Raw genomic sequence first — 19,770 nt, 5'->3', positions numbered from 1 at the left:
CTATTCAAGCTCCCGTCCAAGCAAGACTTATTTTTAACTAATCAATAAAACTTAATTGTTCTTGAGTTCCCGTCTCATCTTAACTCTTTGTCGGACCTCAACAAAAATTTATATGGGAAAACCTACTTTTTTGCATTTACCTTTCTAGAGAGCTCAATAGTGATCTAATAATGAACTACATTATGTAAAAGTATAATATTTTAGATACCTAACAACTTTGCAGAAGGCACTGAAGAGCTAGGATGTCCCTAAAAAGAGCTGTAGCTATTCAAAAATGAGTATGTCGATTTAAATTCAGAAAATCTTGTTTTCTACCAACGTTACCAATGTACCGGCGCCCGCCAGTAGGATTCCCATCAGAAATAACCTGTCATAACGAGTTTATACACTCAGCTGGATCAAACAAACAAAGTCAGGTTAATATTCTAGTCGTAGGTGGAATCTATAACGTGTTTCAGAGGGTACCTTTGATGGAAATCTGACTAACGCCGGTGTTGGACACTGGCAGTGTTGGCAGAAAAAATGATTTGCAACATAAATTTCGACATACTCAACTTTGAACAGCTCCAGTATTTTTTTGAGACACCCTAGCTTTTTGATGTCTTCGGACAAGTTGTTAGGCATCAAAAAACTTACCATTTGAAGTCATGAAACCTATGGTTTGAGCCACTTTGAGCTCTTTAGAATGGAAAATGCAAAAACGTTCTTTTTTCCATACAAATCTTCATATAAATTTGAAATGCAATGCGCCAAGCAGAGACTAAACCAATCGACTTCCGATAAATTTAGGATTGTGTGGGGTTCCAAATAGAACAAAAAAAACTTGGTTCTGGCTTCCTGCTATCAAGTTTCGTTTTTTTTCCATATAACGATTCCCCACCCTAAATACATTAGAGTAGGGCTTCGTAACATGGAAAAAACTAAACTTGATAGCAGAAAACCAAAACTAAGCTCTCTCCGCTTCATCCGAAGCCCCAAACAATCCCAAACCCATTGGAAGTCGATCAGTCCTGCCCCCGTACCCCAAACCCGCATAAAAACCTGTACAAGAATAGAACTGACACATAAATTATAGACCAAAACGTGATGCACAAGGAGTGAGATCGAAAACTCTTGTAAAACCGTTGAATTGAGGCTTCTTATATGCAAAGTAAACAAACTTGAGCTTGGCATTTCGTATAAAATATGTGTCGTAATTAGAATACATTTTGAATCACACTCATTTGTGGTTCAACAAAATGTCTTTAAGTTGTGCTCGAAATTGTGAGAGACGCATTGGAACTCAAACATTGCGAGTTTTCAGTGGAACAAACTTCAAAATTTATTTAATCCTACGAAGTTCATGACACCTTTCAGTGCGCACTTGGAGTCATGCGAAGTTAAATTTGATTCACTAGAACTGTTCAAATAAAATAAAAAAATCGCAGATGTATGCCGGGTTTACTACTTTTCTCTTAGCGCATCCACCTTACAACACCGACTCTTGCTTTTACTACTACGGCTACTACAACTGCACAGAATTAAGAAGTATGTATTTGTCACTTTCTAGATGAGAACAGAGCTTGCACAATGTGGTCTGGTCCACGGGTGAAGAGAATTTTCCAAAACTTTTAACAACTATTATTGTCGTGAGTCCTCCCCACATATGAGACTGCCGAGATCAGAGTAGGAAGAACTAAAACATAGGTATCTGACCCTCATGATCTCCCTTAGCTCCCATTTGTCACCCGGAAGCACGCGCCCTTGGGCTGTCAAAGCTGAAACAACTTTGGGGCCCTATTTTAAATTTGGTTCTGTAAAGTAATAAGAACCCAAGATTGGAACTCAACCACCAAGCCTAGGGTATCTTCTATACATTTATTTGTAAAAGCAAATCTATGTTTAACTTTTCATTTTACGGCAAGTCCAAAACAGATCTTTTTGGAATGTACCTAGTTGGCATCGTTTATCTTTGAAAACTCATCGCCAACCAACGATACAATTGCAAATTAGACTGCACACAACCCTACGTGTCAGTCGAAAATGTACTGTCTCTTAGAAAGTCGATTTGAAAATAATTATAGACAGCACCAGATCTCGATGATTCATACATTGTGAAGACATTTGGCATTAGAGAAAAACATTTTTCGATATCTTCCACCTGTACATGTGAAGAAAATAACGACTGCCAGGAATCAAGTCTGTTGCTAGATTGATTTTGTTCAACAAATTCCACTTAAACCTTTCCTACTGAAACCTTGAAGTGGAATAAATCTAGTTTCTGATTTTCTCCCTGTTCTTCTCTAGCTTTCAAACTTATGTCAATGTCTCTGTAACCTATAGTTACTAAGAATGGGAAACTGTATCACTACTCTTTTCCTTGTTTCCTACTTATTTCGCAGTTATGCGGCCGTCGTTGTTTATCCCACGGGAAACAAGGTGTCTAGGATCAGTACTTTATTTTGTCGAAGGAGTGTTGTGAAAAAAATATTTCAGACTACGCAAAGGAATGTCTGTCTGCCAGCGGTAGTATATATCTGGTTCTATGAAAGAGGATGCTGCACGATTGAGCTTGAATTTTGAGTAAAAACTTTTTTCGAGAAGACGGAACATTTTCGAAAATTTGAAAAGTCTTTTTTCCATTGGTACCCTACTACTTGAGTCATACGATAAAGAACAATTCGAATATTGTTCTCGAATTGACCATTAACTAAGCTACGCAACTTTATATTTGAATAGCATGTAAGCGGTATCTCTGATGTTTGTAGGAAAACACTTCATTTTTTACGTTGTTGAAAACCCTTAATCTTTTACGTTGTTGTGAGGAGTACTTCTCTTCAATACTCTTCCGAACTCATGTCCCTACCACAACGCAACCTGTATTGTCATTGGTTTTTATAATCACATTTTACTATATGATAGTCATAATTTAGGTTACTTTCTCTATTAAATGTTGAAATTTCTGAGCCCCTCTAGCTCAAATTAGTAAAGTAATTAAAAAACACCCCGCAAGTAAAATTTGATTGATGTTCTAATAATAATTTAGTTACAGAGTTGGAACAGGGCTAGAACTAAATTTTAAATGCATTGTTGCATTCGAGAGTGATCGCAAATGATAAGTTCGAAACGAACTTCTCCTCTTCAATTATTCTCTGAATTATAGACCTCAATACTATGATAGACTGTTTTGTATCAATATGTTCATGTCAATCATTTTTATCTAACACTAATAAATAATTCTCGGAAAAATAATATGGTGACCCTAAAAAGATTTAAAATGGCATCTGGGGTCAATTTTTGGTTCCTGTGCATCATACCGATTACGGAAATACCCATATTGGGTGGAATTCGACAATATTGGGCTGTTTTCCAGAGAGCAGAAGTCGCCATCTTGAGTTTCAAAATTACATGCGAAGTTGATTTCTGGCCTCAGGGTATCATTCTGGTTTCAAAAATACCCATATTGGGTGGTATTGGGCCATTTTGGCCTGTTTTCCAGCAACCGGAAGTCGCCATCTTAGAATTCAAAATGGTCTCTGCGGTCAATTCTTGGCTTCTGTGCATCATCTCGATTATTTTAGGCGGTTTCAGAGGTGGGGAAGGGAACCATCATGAAACCGTTTCTTGCATTTTAAAATTCTCACATTCCAAATTTGGTTCCATTTGCCTGATTGGTTTCAAAGTTATGTAGAATTTAACGACATACATATTTTTTGCACCAAAGTACTTTCTCAAGTCAAATTTGGTTTCATTTTCTTGATTGGTTTTTGAGTTGCGTAGAAATTTGTGTTTCATTTGTATGATAGCTCTTCCTTCCAAAGGAGGGAAAGGTCCTAAATCAGCATAATAACCTTTCTCGGCCCCAAACACCCCTACATACGATTTTTTTCGCCGATCCGTTGATTCGTTTTTGAGTTTAACCGTGATTGGCGAACTCCAACTTATTTTTATTATATAGAAGATTAAAGTTACGTTACAAAACCTATTAACAAAAAAACTTTAAAAAGACACGCGCTAATCGATAACTTTTCTAGATTAGAAATGAATATTTCAATAACAAATTAACAAAGGCTCTGTCAACTATAAGAAGAGAGTAGAATCAAATAACCAAAAGAACGTCAAATTTGGTTGAAATCATTGTCAGCCATATATGGTATTAACTATGTTTTAATCTTTTGAAAAATTGGTGCTTATTTCTTTTTATTTCTACCCTGCTTTTTTCTCATATTCTATCATTTCAATGGGTCTGTTTTAGCAAACACAAACAAATTCAATGTGAAGTAAACATAGTTTGTATGCGCACGGCAAGATGATGATCAACAGGAGTCAGAGATTGCACATGCGTTGCATCAGGATGCATAATCTGTGCAGTAGAGGTCAACGATTAGTAACAGAGTGACGTACCATTCCATTGAAGTTACCTATTCACCATCTCCCATATGGTCTAGTGGCTAGGATATCTGGCTTTCACCCAGAAGGCCCGGGTTCGATTCCCGGTATGGGAAGTATTGTTTTTATTATTTGATGATGAGCAGATAATTATGTCATTGTTCCTCAAGACAAACAAAACATATGTGAATTAAGTAAATAAATTCGTTTCTATTTTGGGGTAATCATTTCCCCTAGGATCAAACTAAGAAACAGAGGGAATTTCGGATAGGCTTGAACAAACAAAATGCCGGATATTGTCTCCTTAACAAACTATTTCTCTCTGTTTATTTCCTCTATGTGTCAATTTGAAGTAATCCCTCATTACATATTACATTTCAGCTGTTCGCACACTTCCAGTTTGTCCATAGTCATAGCTTTATCTGTTATCGTTATGTTTGCAATTCGTATTTTTTTACTTTAAATAGATAATAATGACCTCATTTGAACATGGTTTTAAGATCACGGTTAAATGAGAGGTGAGTAGTTAGAAACTGATCTGTCAATAGTGGGTCAATTCAAAAGAAGATTGAAATAGATATTCTCTTTCAGTGTCGAACATAAATCGGTTTAAAATTATTTTGCAAAAAAAAAAAATCAACAATCGTACATTAGATGGATTTGCCTTATATACGATTTTGGTTTGGGTCCAATCTCTTTAGGGGTGCGCTAGGTGCTAATTTCATGGCGGTAAAATGTACAATAGCTCACATTATTTTTTGTTATCTTTGAAACTTTTTACACATTCTTCGGAAAGTGTACACTTTCCATGTTTTTCTCTAGGAAAATCAGATTCTTAACTTTGGGAAACTCAGTTTCAATCCTCTAAGGTGCTATTATATAATAACATTTTTAATTTTCACCCGGTGGGCAAAACTGTAATATTTTTTCTTTCTGAAAATACTTCTAAGCCACAGTTGCTCTGTTATACGATAAGGATTTTCGTTTTTTTTTGTTTGCAATTTTAGGTTGCTGACAACATTTTTACTTTGTTTTAATCTAAAGCGATTTTAATGCCTTATAGATTGAATCCAACAGAACTAGTAAGACTGAAATCACATGCACTTTCGGGATGGAATTTTTTCTCTAATGGTAAATACCAAGCTTGTAAACTTTGCAACAGTTTTTTTATAGCGTGTATGTTTATCGAAGCAATTGACGCAAGGAATTGGTTTCTGCTAACTATTTTTTTTTACTTCTGCTGATTTGTTAGTCTTATACTGTGTACTGAATGTTTGATTTTTGAAGTAATTTTCATCCTGTTTTCTCTGTGTAGTGAAGGGTGAATTGTTTTTTTTATGTAATGATTCTGTCCTCCATAATGATCTGTTCACTGGTATTCCTAGCCGTCAATCGAATGTTTCACACTTAATTGAACTAATGATGAAACGAATTGTTGAGGAAAACTGCTTACGTTCTATTTTTTTTTTGTTAGCATCTGTGACAAGTTTTCATACATTTTATAGTGGCACTAAGGTTGTTGGCTCTTTTCATTGATGAAAATAAAACTTTCGGCATTTCTGTTCCACTTTCACCCATACAAACAAACGTGCTCGTAAAAATTTCAAGCTTATTGAAATAATTACAAAAAAATCCTCCATTGTTTCCTATCTCCTTGGATGTAGCTTCTCGATCGATGATTTTACCCTGTTTATCTGAAACCTATGCCTATGTCCAGCACAATATTTCCATCAAAACCGCCGAGAAAAAGTATTTAAACCTGAACGAATCGCTTGCAACTATTGAAACACTGACATGTTGGTTGAAATTGGTAAATATTGGGACTAATGAAGAAGAAAAAACTACACATTTTTTACACGTCATCTGTATGGCTGTTTTTGTACAACAGTCATTGATTATTTATCATTTTTACAATCCGAACATAACAACGAACAAAGTAAGATAAAATAAAATAAAAGCACATTTTCTCTGAATATTAACCATCACATCAATTTATCAAATACACGTAAACAACGCATGGATTTTGGGAAACAAACCTATGTTGAAATTGAAAAGAAAAAAATCACTAAGATTAGATGAGCAAACATTTTTTGTCCTCCAACACTTACGCTCCGTGAACGATGTTCGTGTTATTTAGGAAAGCCTACTTCAAGAAACGGTTCAAGAACATTGTTGATGAGTGTGTTTGAGTAGATGTTATAATACTTCTCCACTCACTTCTATATAGGTGAATCGCTTCGCAATTTGGCTAGTAGCATACGAGTTTTCCTCCTTTTACCGAGGTTTCGTTTAAGGTAGGTGTACTCTTATTTAGGAGTGATACATAACTTCTATTCGCTCACGTCAGCAGATGATAATATTTTTTTTTTGGTTTTGGTTTGGGAATTTCCGTAACTCTTAAAACGATTACTTACTTGCTATTCTTGTTTTTCTCTTTGTTTAAGTATAGTATTGATCACAATTTTTATTGTTTTCCATCTTTTTCCTTGTGTCAGTATTTTTTATTTGGTATGAACCTAACTCTTGTAAGTCTCGTAACATAGGAAGGAACCTGTATGTACAGCTGCATGTTTCATCCGTTCTTTTTTTTTTTGGTTGTGCATGTGCAAATTTGTTCGTTAGTGGTTTGACAAGTATATTTTTGTTCTAAAAACGAGAAACATTCAAAAAATTTGTAATATTTTATACCGGAACTGAATTTTGAACTTGTGGCTGTTGCACGGCTGTAATGAGTGAACTACGGCTGGTAATGATATTCCGTATGTTTATTTATTTTGTCGGCTTTCTGTGTAATCTTATTCACGTTTGCCATAAGTTGTTCGCTGATTAGTCTAGCTTGAAATACACGCTCATCCTCTTTAGTTTGATTTTCTTTCTACTAATCCTAAACATCAAATTGGCTGCACAGTTGTTCGTCCTTCTTCAACTGTTTGCTACTAGATTTTAGTTATAAATTATATCACTTAATAAAATACTCTGATAGAGTGAATATTTTTGAACCGAGATGGGTTATTTATTGTACAGTAACTAATTGTAATGTTGTTAAAAATAAACTAGTTTGATACCTGTATACATACCCGATTGTTCTTGTATGCATTGACTAATATCATGTTGTTGCTTATTGTTTTCGTTAGTTAAAATCATAAAGTTTACCTTACCAAGATGCTAAGTTTTTGAGGTTGATAACGATGAAATTCAGCATAACTGTGGGCTGTTGCGGTAACTCTCAGTTGTTATTTTAGTTGTCCTGTTCGGTTGGCGAAAAACATATTTAAACATATTCGTATCGGGTAATAATGATTTTAGGTTATGCTGCTTGGTTTGCTTTGTACACAGCAAATTTCCAATATTACACGATATATACAAACAAATGCTTCCAAATAAAAGAAAAAAATGAATGAAACCCTAATAATCTCTCTCAACGATCGTTGAAACTTTGTACATGCACATAAAATGTTCGAAGTTTTTAGTCAGTAATCCTAATACCTAATATAGCTGAGCTTGGCTTGCTAAGTACTGCAAGTTTTGCTTCCTTGCGGTGGAACATATTTGCCTATACCAATCCCTAGAAATCCATAACCTCCATGCTGAACGGTTTTTTCCGCACCGGACTGGCCGCCAGCGGGTTCGCCGTCAGATGGTGTTGGTTTTTGAACTGAAACGTTTGATGGCCAGCGACGGCGCCAGTGGCGGCACTCCCGGTGCTACTGGTAGTGTGTTTCGAGAGCATTTTGCCGATTGTCGGCGGTTCATCTTCGTCGTCGCTGTCGCTGCGTATATTCACCGGCCCGCCAAGCGCTGGTCCGCTGAAATCATCGTCGTCATCATCCTGGGAGCAGAAGAAAAAACGAAAATATTTATTACTCCAGGGAAACGGTGGGTTGCGCTCGTAAATTTGTCGTGCATAATTGAAGTTGAACCGAAATTGGTAAAAAGAACCAAAAGCTGAAACAAGATCGCCCAGAAACGAACTATCGATGTTTGAATAATTTCAATGCGGAGCTAGAATAAATATTTTTTAACCATTAAATATTGCATGCCAGTTTCTAGAGTAAAAAAGTCTACATTTTATAACAGCTATTTCATTCAATTTTCTTCAGTGCCGATCTTTATTGATTATTTAAATACATTTATTTTAATTTTTATTCTCTGCTAGATTGGTGCATCTAATGGAAAAGGGCTTTTTGGAAACAGATAATTTGAGGGATTAGGATTAGATTTCCACATAAAGATGATTAATAAGTCTTTAGCACCTGATGTCAATTGCAGTGACAATTAGAACTATTGCTGGCGATACTCTCATCTAATCGCAATCCTAATATATCTGAAGTAGAGACGAAAAACTCTGAATCCGTAAAACTATCGGGAAAAACTGATTAGTTGCGAAAACATTTGAAGGCAAATTTTCTGAGTTGGTTGAGGTTTGATGGGCTGTGTCCTGGAAACTGTGGGAGTTGTAGCATATGATGAATAGCGCAATGGAGTGATTTATTCAAAAATACCAGATGTTTCAAATTTTATTGATATTCTGTGCTATTTTTTACAAAACATCATCGTTTTATTGGATTTTTTTTTCATATATTTGGATTTTTTTTCACATTTTGAATCAAAAATAATTTAATTGGTCCCAAATCCTTTCCAGGTAGCAATATGTCACAAATCAAGAAAAAAAAATCCCAATCTTGATCTTTCATAATCATTTTTCATGTAAATTCTTCCACTAAATTTAAAATCTGATTTTGAAGTTTTCTATGAAGGTTAATTGAAGAATTCATATCTTTTTTCTTTGTAGTTAACACTGGTTAACACACACTTTACCTTAGAATACAAACTGAAAAAAGTGAGAGATTATAGCTTTTCAACCATTCCTGTGAATTTTAGTGCCCCTAGCAAAAATAACTTATTAATGCTAAAAAGCTTTTATTTTTTTAGAGCAACTATTCTGAGCTTTAGGGCAACATTTTTTTCTTCGTTTTTGTCAACCAGTGTTTTTTCCTGTATGCCTGAATGACACTGGGTACTGAAATGCCACTGCGACATTCTTGCTGATTGTCTTTTGTGGCGGGCGCCGATTGCTGTGCACAGGTTACGGATTGCTCGTACTCATTGATGAAGTAGAACTGTTTTGTTGTAATATTGTACCTTAATTAGGTTAAACATAGTTGATGAAACTAATGACCTGCTTGGGATTAGTGCTCCATACTTGGTATGGAGTTAATAGGTAGCTTCCTAAGAAGTTGTACCTAGAGGAAGCAAGAGCTCTGCAAGAGCAAAGCAAATGCTCTGAACTCTCTGGTTCAGATTTGCAGAATCGGCAGGTGTCGTTCAACACTACACCGATTTTCTTTAAATGATAAAAAGCGGGACAGTATCCGGTAAGGAGTCCCGTGATTATTCGTAGTTCACTACGATTTAGACTAAGTAACTTTCTGGCGGTTCCAGGATTCGGATAGATAAACTGTTGAGCTTGTCTACAACCCTGTACCTGTTGTCATTGGGATGCTATTTCTAGCCTTTCCCAAGTAAGTAGTTCGCTTTTGATAGCGGAGTTGGACGTACCTAGAAACGGCTCGGGGCCAATAAACCGCTAAGCTGATCCCTGTCTTGCTAGGTAGTCAGCTAGTTCATTACCCTCGACTCCGCAATGTTCGGGCACCCAAAACAGAAAAACTGGGTTATGCCGGAAGAGTTTGGAAGCACTTAGGTGCTAGTAGTGCTGCTTGACTGTCCGAGAATATACCGATTTTTGCATGTCTGTAGTTGCGTTTCAGACATATTTTTGCGCAGATATACATGGCATATACCACTGCTTGAAAAACGATGGGCCATTTGCCCAGGGAAAACGTCTAAGCTTTCTAGCACGGTCGATAGACTATTATACCTCATTAACTGGGGATGCACTCTTTAGGCTAGGTGGGAGTCTGTTTCCGGCTCAAACAAATAATATATCAATAACTCAAAATTCGGACCGAACATAATTTTGTTTCCCAGCCGCACAAATGCAATATGGCACGCAACAGCGAAATAAACATTTTTGAATTCAGAAGACATTATTCTAAAAATGTAGAGCTTGAAAATCGAAGAGCTAAGTTGAACTTCACCGTGGGAGACTGAGAAAATCAGGTTTCCATGAAAAAAATTACTTTGGTGAATTTTAACTCGGTTTTTTTAAAATCTGTGTAAATGAATATTTCATCGCGCATGCATTATTCTAAATTTCTAAAAATGCAGACCTAATTCTAAAAATGCAGAGCTAAAAACTTGAAGGATGATTTTGTTATTTGAATTTCTATGAAACGTAGTTTCGTGATTTTGTACTGAAATAATCTAGAAACTTCAAAATTCACTTTTATATACCATATTTTATTTAGCTGACATGATGTATCAAGAAGCAATTGATACGTATAAAAAAATTCGCAGCGTTTTCTGAATCTATCTAAAAAAGCACAGACATATTTGCGTCCCGCGAAAACAGGGAGGAGTCCAGCGAGGTGGTACCTTCTTAGAGCAAGTATTCCCCTTGAATAATATTACCAGTTTTCAAAAATCAACCGGGGCAGCGCTGAGAACGACCATTTTAAGTATTTAAAAACTTTTCTATATTGGTAGTATGACCAAATAACATTTGTTTTAGCAAAGTGGAACTAAATTAAAACTATTTTGCGCATTATTTCCTGCAAATCTGCATATTTAAAGATATTTAACTGCATACACACTCATTTCCGTTTTAATTGTTCGGTAATTTGTATTGCGGTCGCGTTCAGCAAACTTGAACTTTTCCGGATCATTCTGTAATTTCCTAAAAAATTACTGATGTCGGTCATTTTTTTGCCGAAATACTGTTCAGTAAAATTCACTTGACGAGCTCTGTAAAAAATATTGCTGACTTCTTCAGTAAACTGAAATATTTTTTGCACTTTTTTATAGTTCAGTAAATATTTAACGATCTATCTTATCCAGATGTTGCTGAAAAACCTCCAATTGTCTTACTGAACTTTTGTTTTTTTTTTGAAGTAGAATACTTCTCTCAGGAAGTTCGGCTACATAGGGATGTGAAATGAAAATCTAAAACCGAAAAAAGTGAAAAATATGTCCAATTTCAAATGCTAATAAATCGGTTAGTATTCGATGGATTTCCTTCGTTCTTGCAGCAATAGATTGGAAAATCTTCTAAAATTCTTCCCAAAATAAGATAATTGTAATTTTATTATTCACACTATTGTACTATTGAAAATAGTCCAGCCTTGTCAAAACGAAAAATTCGACCTCTGATTGGTCGTTATATGCTTGCTTCCCAAGTACGGTCGACAGGATCATATACCTTGTAATTGAAAACATGCTATTTGGCCTATATAAGAGCCTGTTTTAGCCAGAGCCGCTCATAATAGTTCTAGACAGCGACAACAGCAGTCGTCCTTCCTTAGCAGCAGCACTAGCCCTGTGGTTGGTCACCACGTCTCAGGAGCAGCGCGGTTTTTCTCAGCGTGTGTCGCCAGACAGCCATTATTTCCCCCGTGTTGGGGCAGCATGAAGATTGCCATCAGGAAATTTTGGAAATCAAAATGCCTTTTTGAAGGCAAATGAACAAGTCATTGAAAGTTAATAATTTTTGTCAACGCAAGCAAGCATTCTGTGTTGCATCCTAGCAATTTAAATCTGTCGCACCCGTCGAATTTACTGAATGTAAAATAGCTTCCACAGTGCATGTTGTCCGTGTATCTTAATTCCCCCAATGTTAGGGCAGCTCAAAGGTTGTAATTAACAACCGATTTTGAACCGCAAAATGCTTTTTTTCAAGGCAAATAAAAAATAATTGAAGGTTAATAATTTTCTGACATCAACACAAGCAGACATTCTGTGCGGGATGCAATCAAATTCTGTTGTAGTTGTCTAATTTTTACTTTATTTAGTAAACCCCCGGTGTAAGGGCAGTGCAAAGGCTGCGATCAGCATAACCGACAATGAATAATAAACTGCCCTGTTAGAACGCATTCACAAAAGCAGTTAGTTCGACTGTGCAGAGCTAATATGAAGTCGATTCAATCAATCAGCATAAACAGAATTGCGTCGTCTCCCAGCTGCCAAGTTGCAACATGATGCAACACGCAACAACGAGCAAACGAAATCGCTTGATGTTACTAACCGCAATAAGATACGGGTTGAAACCGTTGCGTGTGTGAGAGCACCATCGGTGTTTATTCGCTGGATACAAAAATCAAATGCGAATTGTGGAATAATTTGTCTGAAGAACATTAGTGAATGGAACAACTGAGCTGATAGGGCGTGGCCTATTACGTAGCACCCTCCGGCTATAAAAGAGTGTTTCTGGGAAAACTAGCTACATTCATTAGTCGGAAGGTGAGCTGGATGGACCGTCCACAACGTTGACAGCAGCAGCAGCAGATATCAGCCCTCAGCGGTAACAGAATATATCAGCGGGTTGCGCCTATGGCTGCCTTCAAATTAAACAAATCACTTGCCCTGTGGTTGGTCATCACGTCTCAGGTCTCTGCCTGAGAACAAAAGCCAACGCGAGCGATCGGGCGAGATTTTTACCGTACATCAGCCGGCACTTCCTCTAATGGAAAAGTTGGATCATTTTGTTCAAAAGAATATTACTGTCAGTAATATTACAGAGCTGCGATTGTATTATATCCGAAATGGAATTGAACAATTGTTCTTTTGAGGACAAAAAAAACACTTAATTTGAAGAGTTAATAGTTTTGGGTACCAGTAGCAGTATGGTAACAGCCTCAGCGGTAGGTGCAGCCGGTACTTCCATGAGGCGGATGTTATAAGGAAGTAAATGGAAGCGGCATGGCGAAACAGTTCGGGTGTGCTTAGACGCGCGTCATTTTTCGTTGTTGATATTATTCCCCACATGAAGCGAAGCGCTTTCGTACGATAGCGGCGGTATTAGCGGTAGATGTATTTGCCAACACTTACTCCAGTAAAGCCGTGTCTAATTTTCAATGTGAAATTCCTTTCTATTGTATTGGCCGTGCACATTAGGCCTCTACCAGGCTAAACGCGAAAAGCGGCGTGGACCGTTTCGCCCGGCCGTAGGTTAATGTGCAGCCGTAGCTGTGTAAAAGTATTCTACTTCAACCTCGCGGACGTGGCTTTGCACACAACCCTCCTGTGATTTTTTCATCCATTTCCTTGGCATATTTTCCTTTCGAATCATGGTTGAGTTTTTGCAGACGAAACCGTAAGATTTTCGTTTATAAAATGGTTTAATCTGTACTTTTTGCCGAAATATTTGTGCAGTTTGTGGAATCGTACAATGAGCTCGCTCAATGCTTCATGTTTTGACGCCCTTTAAAATAGAACTGAGCATTCAGGTGGGACAAAAAATAAATTCTAGCTCCTATGCACTTTTCGTGTTCCATATGGGTCCTATAACAACCGTGTAACTTTTCAGATCGATCGGTGGAACTTTTTTTTGCGCCCGATTTTTAAAGTCTCCATACGATTTTAAATGGGAAAATCCACTTTTTTAAAACTTATTCTCAAGAGATGTCCAGTTGGTTTCTAAAAATATATCGATACATGATATTTGTAGGAAATTTTCCTGGGAAAAACTCTTTTGAAGACAGTAAGGCGCAACGAAGCTTGTAGAAAAAGTTATTCACCCCAAACTGATTGAATGTTTGACGAACGGCTCATCATTGAATTTTACTAGCAATACTGCTGCAGCATGCAGACCGTCTTCAGGAGAGCTCTTCCCAGAAAAAAATCCTACAAATATCATATATCGATATATTTTTAAGAGCCAACTCGACATCTCCAGAGAATAAGTTTTGAAAAAGTGAATTTTCCCATATAAAATTGTATGGAAACTGCATGTTTATTGTTGAGTAACAACCTCAAAAATAAATTTGTAACCTGTTATATATTAAATGACAAACAGGCTAGCGTTTTTTTTTAAATTTTGGTCAAAGAACAGTTCTTTTAGAGTTAGAATACGGAATACTGAAGTAAAAAACTGTTAGCTTGTTCATTTCATTGATCCAATTGTTACTTGTTATTGACAAAAGATCGATAGCTATTCTTTCTTCTGCCAGGAAGACGTTACATACTAGCATCATAAAATCGGCACAAAAATTGGGAATTTATCAGTTTTGTTTCATTTTTCAGAATTTTTGATTGATAAAATTAAGTTTATGCAAGGGCTTAACTGAGCTTTGAATTAAAAATTTGTATTTCCACCTTTAAAATTCATTTTCATACCCATATGTTTAATCTGTCAATGATAAAAAAATAAGGTGGAATTAGGCCAGCAAATATTGGGAAACAAATGGGCTCATTTCGACCAGAGGTAATTTTGGATAACATTTTTTCACTAAGAATGAAAAATATGAAACTTATAATAAAAAATACTTCAGTACTGAATAGAGAAAAAATCCTTGATGCATGCATGTTTTTTTATAATCTATGTGCAACATAACCGTGAATACATAAGTCAAAATACTAATCATGCTTATAAAAGAGTGAAACGTATATACAAAAGAAGGTGTAAGTAAACTCAGTGAACCATTCAACATCGAACAACAGTGAGATTGTGAGTTTGCTGGTAGGCAAACAAGCTAAGTAGTTACCATATTGTCAAAAATGTCGTTTAGTATCCCCTTCATACTTAGTATATTCTCCGCTGATGTTAGGTCGGAAAATTCGAGAAAGTAACGCGTTTCGAAAAACATTGCAATCGATGATCCATCCGGGAGGGCTCTGCGTGGAGTGTGCTGGGGTGGTGTTGGGTGGGGCTATTAATTTGCAACGGGTAGGTGTATGTGGGTTGTTAATTACTTCTAAAACATTCACAGTCATTGGTGTAGCCGTTAGTTTCTTTTTCTTGCGAACGATTTATGAGCCACTGCTGCTGCTATTGTTTTTTTTTCGATTTGGTTTGTTACTTGTGCTACTTTTTAGTGGTAATTTCTGGATCGATTGCGGTTAGTTGAAGCTGTTTACTTTTGCTGTTGTCGTCGGTTGCTGCTGGTCACGAGAATCGGCTTCAGGGGTGATGGTGTCGTCCTCGAGGACGACGTCATTAGCGATACCGAATTTCTATCCCTGCTCACTGTGCTGTCCTCGTTCTGGGTCTATAACTTTCAAATATAGTAACAATAATCTCCATGTCAATTATCCCTTGCTGGTGGTTGAACACCACACCGACATGTTTCACGAGTTATGCTGACACACTGACTGGATGATGATTGAGTTGTTTGTTTTTTTTTGTTTTTTTTTTTTTGGAGGTGGCTCTTCAACTACACACTTAGATGATGATCAATATGACTGGCGGGAATTTGGCTACGCAACTACAACGAACTTCTATTTTGTCTATTGGGCTATAGGGGATGTTGGGAAGTAATTTTGTGCTTGTTGATTGTTCAGCTTCAGATTTGGGGAAAGGTAGGAGAAGACGAACCCTATGTTCGTATCTACAGAAAATGGAGGGTGGAACGGGAATGTAAGATGAGACGAAAAAGCGGTTAGTTATATGTTTTACTGTGATGAAACTCCAGGCTGCTTGAACTGGTAAGAAGGGAAAATTGTTTCCGGAAAATTTCTCAACCTGAAACAGTCTTTCCTCCTTTCGCTGCAGGTTGGTTTGCAATGACTGGTACTGTTACAGTTTTTTTACCAACCGCAGCTTAAAGCAAATTATGAGCTTATGAAAGATGGTTCGCAAAACTCGCTATGAAGCTTAACTTACATCAAAGTCTCCGATCGTGAAACGCGTTGCTGCCAGCGATTGTGGCGGGGGCAGGTCAGGACTGACCACCTGTTTTGTGGACATAAAGATTTGCAGCGGCGACGACGACGACGAAGAATTGCGTTCACGCGTAATCGTAGAACAATGTTCGGTTCGCGACAGAAGAAACAATGGGCAATTTTTCAGTTTGGTGTTATTGGTTGGGTGAGTGTGTTTGTGTGTTGAACAATTTAAAAACATAGTGAGAAAACAGTGGCACAGAAAAAACGAGAGAAAAAGAAAGGACAGTTGCAAGTTAGTGTTGTTAGTTACCATCGTACGCAATTGGAAATCTTTAGTGTATTAACAAGTGTTGTGTAGAGTATGCGTTAGATGTCCAGATAATTAAGCAAATCTAATGGGAATATATTACAAAATCAATAAAAATGAAAATCTATTCTATTTATGAATAACAAAAAAAAATCATCGTTGTTTGAAAATTTTCTTTCATTCCGTACACTTTAAAAATTATTTTTCATCACAATAATGTATTTTCCACGTCAAGCTGCGTGAAGACACCGAATAAAACTTGTTTTCTGTTCACTCTCACAGTACATAGTTGCGAGCAATAACAAAATCTATTCCCAACGGTGACATGTTGAGATTAGTAATCAAATAAACTTCATGTCATTCGCTATTCTGTCAATAAAAAGGACACCACATCTCATTTACGGTTCGCCGGCGTTGGTTTTCGTGAGTCGTGTAGTACCATATGATGATTCCTGGGAAATTTCATGGGAGTTTTATCACCCGTCTCTACCCGTGTCTCGTCCGGGGTGAACGGATGTTGTAACCGATCAGGAGCGTATGCTTAACGGAAATAGAAAAGTTGTGGGTTTGGTGCTTTATAGCGTCGAAATGGTGGCACGCGATATCTACTAGTGTGTGTATGTGGGGAGTGAGTAAGTGTACTTAAGGAAAGGTAAAGGGTTGTGCATTTCGTATGTGCTTCTCTAGCATGGTGTAGTGTACAATTTGTGATTATATGTAACTCGATATACAATATGTATATGATGAAATGCTGGAAATAATTTCTACACTTTCGGTAGAGCCATAGTGTTATGTCCAGGATAGGTCAATTTTGCATCTATTGAATATTTGATGGAACGGATCGACTTTGATGGAATGGTAGAGCAAGTAATCATGACATTATGAAATTTTTCGATAATACAGATACAGAATGAGATATTTTTTATCATTAATTTAATCTAGAAAACCATTGTTTTTTCATATATATAAATTTAATTACCAAAAAATTAGTACAATTCTAATCTATTTTGTTTTATACTGATCACGATAAACTCTTTATTTGCTTTTACATAGTGTTTTATTTGGCTTTTAGATGCCAACTCAAAGTTCGTGTTTTGATGCAATATTCTCTGGTAGTAAGCTTACTGATGCTGATGTCAGTATATTTTCGAGAACTTTGTTCCGATTAAAACCAGCTGGGAGATGATGAAAAAAGTGCTGCTGCCACTTGAGAAAACTTTTGTTTCAAAATTTTGAGGAGTGATAAAGTTTTCAACTCCTTCCGCAAAAAAAAAAACTTCAGCAATTCAACGCGAAATTAAAATTATGAGTATCTTTTAAAAAATTTAAATGATACTCTGTATTCACATCAAACTAAAGTGGAAAAAGGGCATCTTTGTTTGAAATTTTCTTTTTCCTGGTTGGCATACGGCAATAGAACAATTCCAAAACTAAGAATGAAAATTTTTCATTAAATTCTGTTTCATTGGATTATTAATGGGGTGGAGCGAGTTTATGTTATCAAAAGTCAATGGATGTTCCTGGATGAAAATATGTTCAACCACTTTTAAATTGAAAAGGTATGGTGAATCGTTTTTTGAAACTTTACATGCTTTCGTATTTTCTGCAAAATGTTGTTTGAAACGTATCCCTAGATTTCGTTTAGTTTGTCCAATGTAAACCATATCGCAGTGACAGCATGCATTTTTATTTTTAATTTTGGCTTTGTTCAGGATATTAATGGAGTTCTTAGTAGATCTCAATATTGCTTTGAGTTGAGTATTACTACTAGTGTCGACAATATCCATCCCATTTTTTTGAAATTTTGAGCGAAGATGACTTTCATTATAACCATTTGGTCTGGCAATTTCGAAAGTATATTCTAATTCCTTTTGTTTGCCTGCTTTACTGAGAGGTTAGGTTTCCATTCGGTGGATCATATGGTGAAAAGATGCCATTCTGTTTTAAGCAAAGCACTTGAGCAATGGTTTGAAGTGTTAGGTATTACCAGTTTTGTATTCCTAAAAATCCTTAATTCCAAGTCCAAATTTCTGACTAAAAGGACGTCTAGAAAAGGGAGTTTGTTGTTCAGATCTTTTTCTATTGTGAAATTTATATCTTTACAAGAGTTATTAAGAAATATGACAAGGGTTTCAAGATCCGCCACGTTTAAAATATAAAAAATATCATCCTCATATCTGCATCTTCGGGCTGGTAAGAGGTTTCTCTTTTCTAATATACACTAAAGTCGCAATCGATGGGGCTAAAGAACTTTTTACGTTAACTTTATGGTTCGTGGGGGTCACATGATATTCCAATCAGTTTTTAGGGAGGAAATGGAAGTAGATAAAAAGAGAAATTGTTGCTCTTTTTTTGCTTACTATACCGATCAAACAAACTGTTTAGATGATAAAGAAAATAGTTGTGACGGTTGATTCATATCAACACAAAACCCGGGACATCAAGTTTTGGGATCATTTCTCGCTCCGAGCGCTTATTAATGATGAAAAACATTTTTAGCATCTATCATTCTGTTTTCGGCAAAGTAGTAGATAATAATTTATTTCAACAAAAAAATGTATACACTGTAAAAAAACTTGAAATTTTTTGTAATTTTGACGTAGGACTACGTCTCACGGTAACGGTCCTTTGTGAGAAATGAATGCACGTGTCTATGCATGGAAGGAATTTTGAGAATATGTTCCCCCACTCAATAGCAATGTTGGCGGAAGACCGTGATGTAGAGGGCGCGAGAAGCAAAATGCAACCGTATCGGATTGTGCCTGATTTTTTTTCTGCTCAATTCTCATGCGACAGAAGACAGTAGAAGTGGACAAAGTGGATGGTGATTGCTGTGGAAGCAGTAGAAAACAAAGATTTCCTCTTTTGGTTATACGCATAGTGGTAGGTATAGACCAAATTGACACGAGCTTGAAGAAATCTTCTTTCTTTTGTGATAGTAATAGCTCGAGCACTGGTACACTGTTCTCTACGGGACAAGAAGGATTGAAAATTGAAGAGTTGATTTTATACTTTCTATAAGCCGTTATAGTCAAAATGCAGAAATGCTCACAAGCTTGAAGAAAAGTGAAGTGGTAGGGGGGAGTTATTCGCTGAATATGTCGTTATAAAGAGACCTGATAATATCCGGTTGGGGAAAAAGAAATGTCGTATTTTGTCAATAGATGGCAACACTTGAACATATCTTGTGTTACACTTATCGCATCGGGTCATACTAAACGGCTATTTAGAGACGATAATCTGTGCTACGAGTGTCGATTTGACAGTGTTGTGATCGTACGTTTCAGTCTCAAGTTATAGCGCGCCAAAGATAAAGTCCACCAAGAAAGAAATTCGCTTTGTTTACGTTTTTACTACCTGAGAGGTTAAAGTGC

The 19,770-nt window shown here is 36.5% G+C and overlaps 1 protein-coding gene and 1 non-coding gene across 14 annotated transcripts in view; one reads left to right on the top strand and one right to left on the bottom strand.

Moving 5' to 3' along the window:
• The first annotated feature begins 4,412 nt into the window (after nucleotides 1-4,412).
• Trnae-uuc (transfer RNA glutamic acid (anticodon UUC)) lies at nucleotides 4,413-4,484 on the top strand. Its single transcript has one exon. It is a non-coding gene; the product is annotated as a tRNA-Glu (tRNA).
• Nucleotides 4,485-4,664: 180 nt separating this feature from the next.
• Nucleotides 4,665-19,770, bottom strand: part of LOC129721664 (sodium-dependent neutral amino acid transporter B(0)AT3) — a 99,799-nt gene continuing 84,693 nt past the window's right edge. For 9 of the 13 annotated variants that reach the window (XM_055674505.1, XM_055674507.1, XM_055674510.1 and 6 more), the window contains 2 exons: nucleotides 16,088-16,156; nucleotides 4,665-8,197 (listed from right to left, as the gene is read on the bottom strand). In XM_055674505.1, the coding sequence (XP_055530480.1) occupies nucleotides 7,934-8,197; nucleotides 16,088-16,156 (333 nt within the window). In that variant the 3' untranslated portion in view covers nucleotides 4,665-7,933. Of the gene's footprint in view, nucleotides 8,198-14,969; nucleotides 15,480-15,592; nucleotides 15,813-16,087; nucleotides 16,157-19,770 lie in introns of those variants that run through there. The other 4 variants (XM_055674513.1, XM_055674515.1, XM_055674514.1 and 1 more) reach the window with 4 other exon arrangements.

The sequence above is a fragment of the Wyeomyia smithii genome, chromosome 2 (assembly GCF_029784165.1).
Source record: "Wyeomyia smithii strain HCP4-BCI-WySm-NY-G18 chromosome 2, ASM2978416v1, whole genome shotgun sequence".
NCBI lineage: Eukaryota > Metazoa > Arthropoda > Insecta > Diptera > Culicidae > Wyeomyia > Wyeomyia smithii.
Note: the sequence above shows the minus strand (reverse complement) of the source record. Positions and strands in the feature narration are given on the sequence as shown.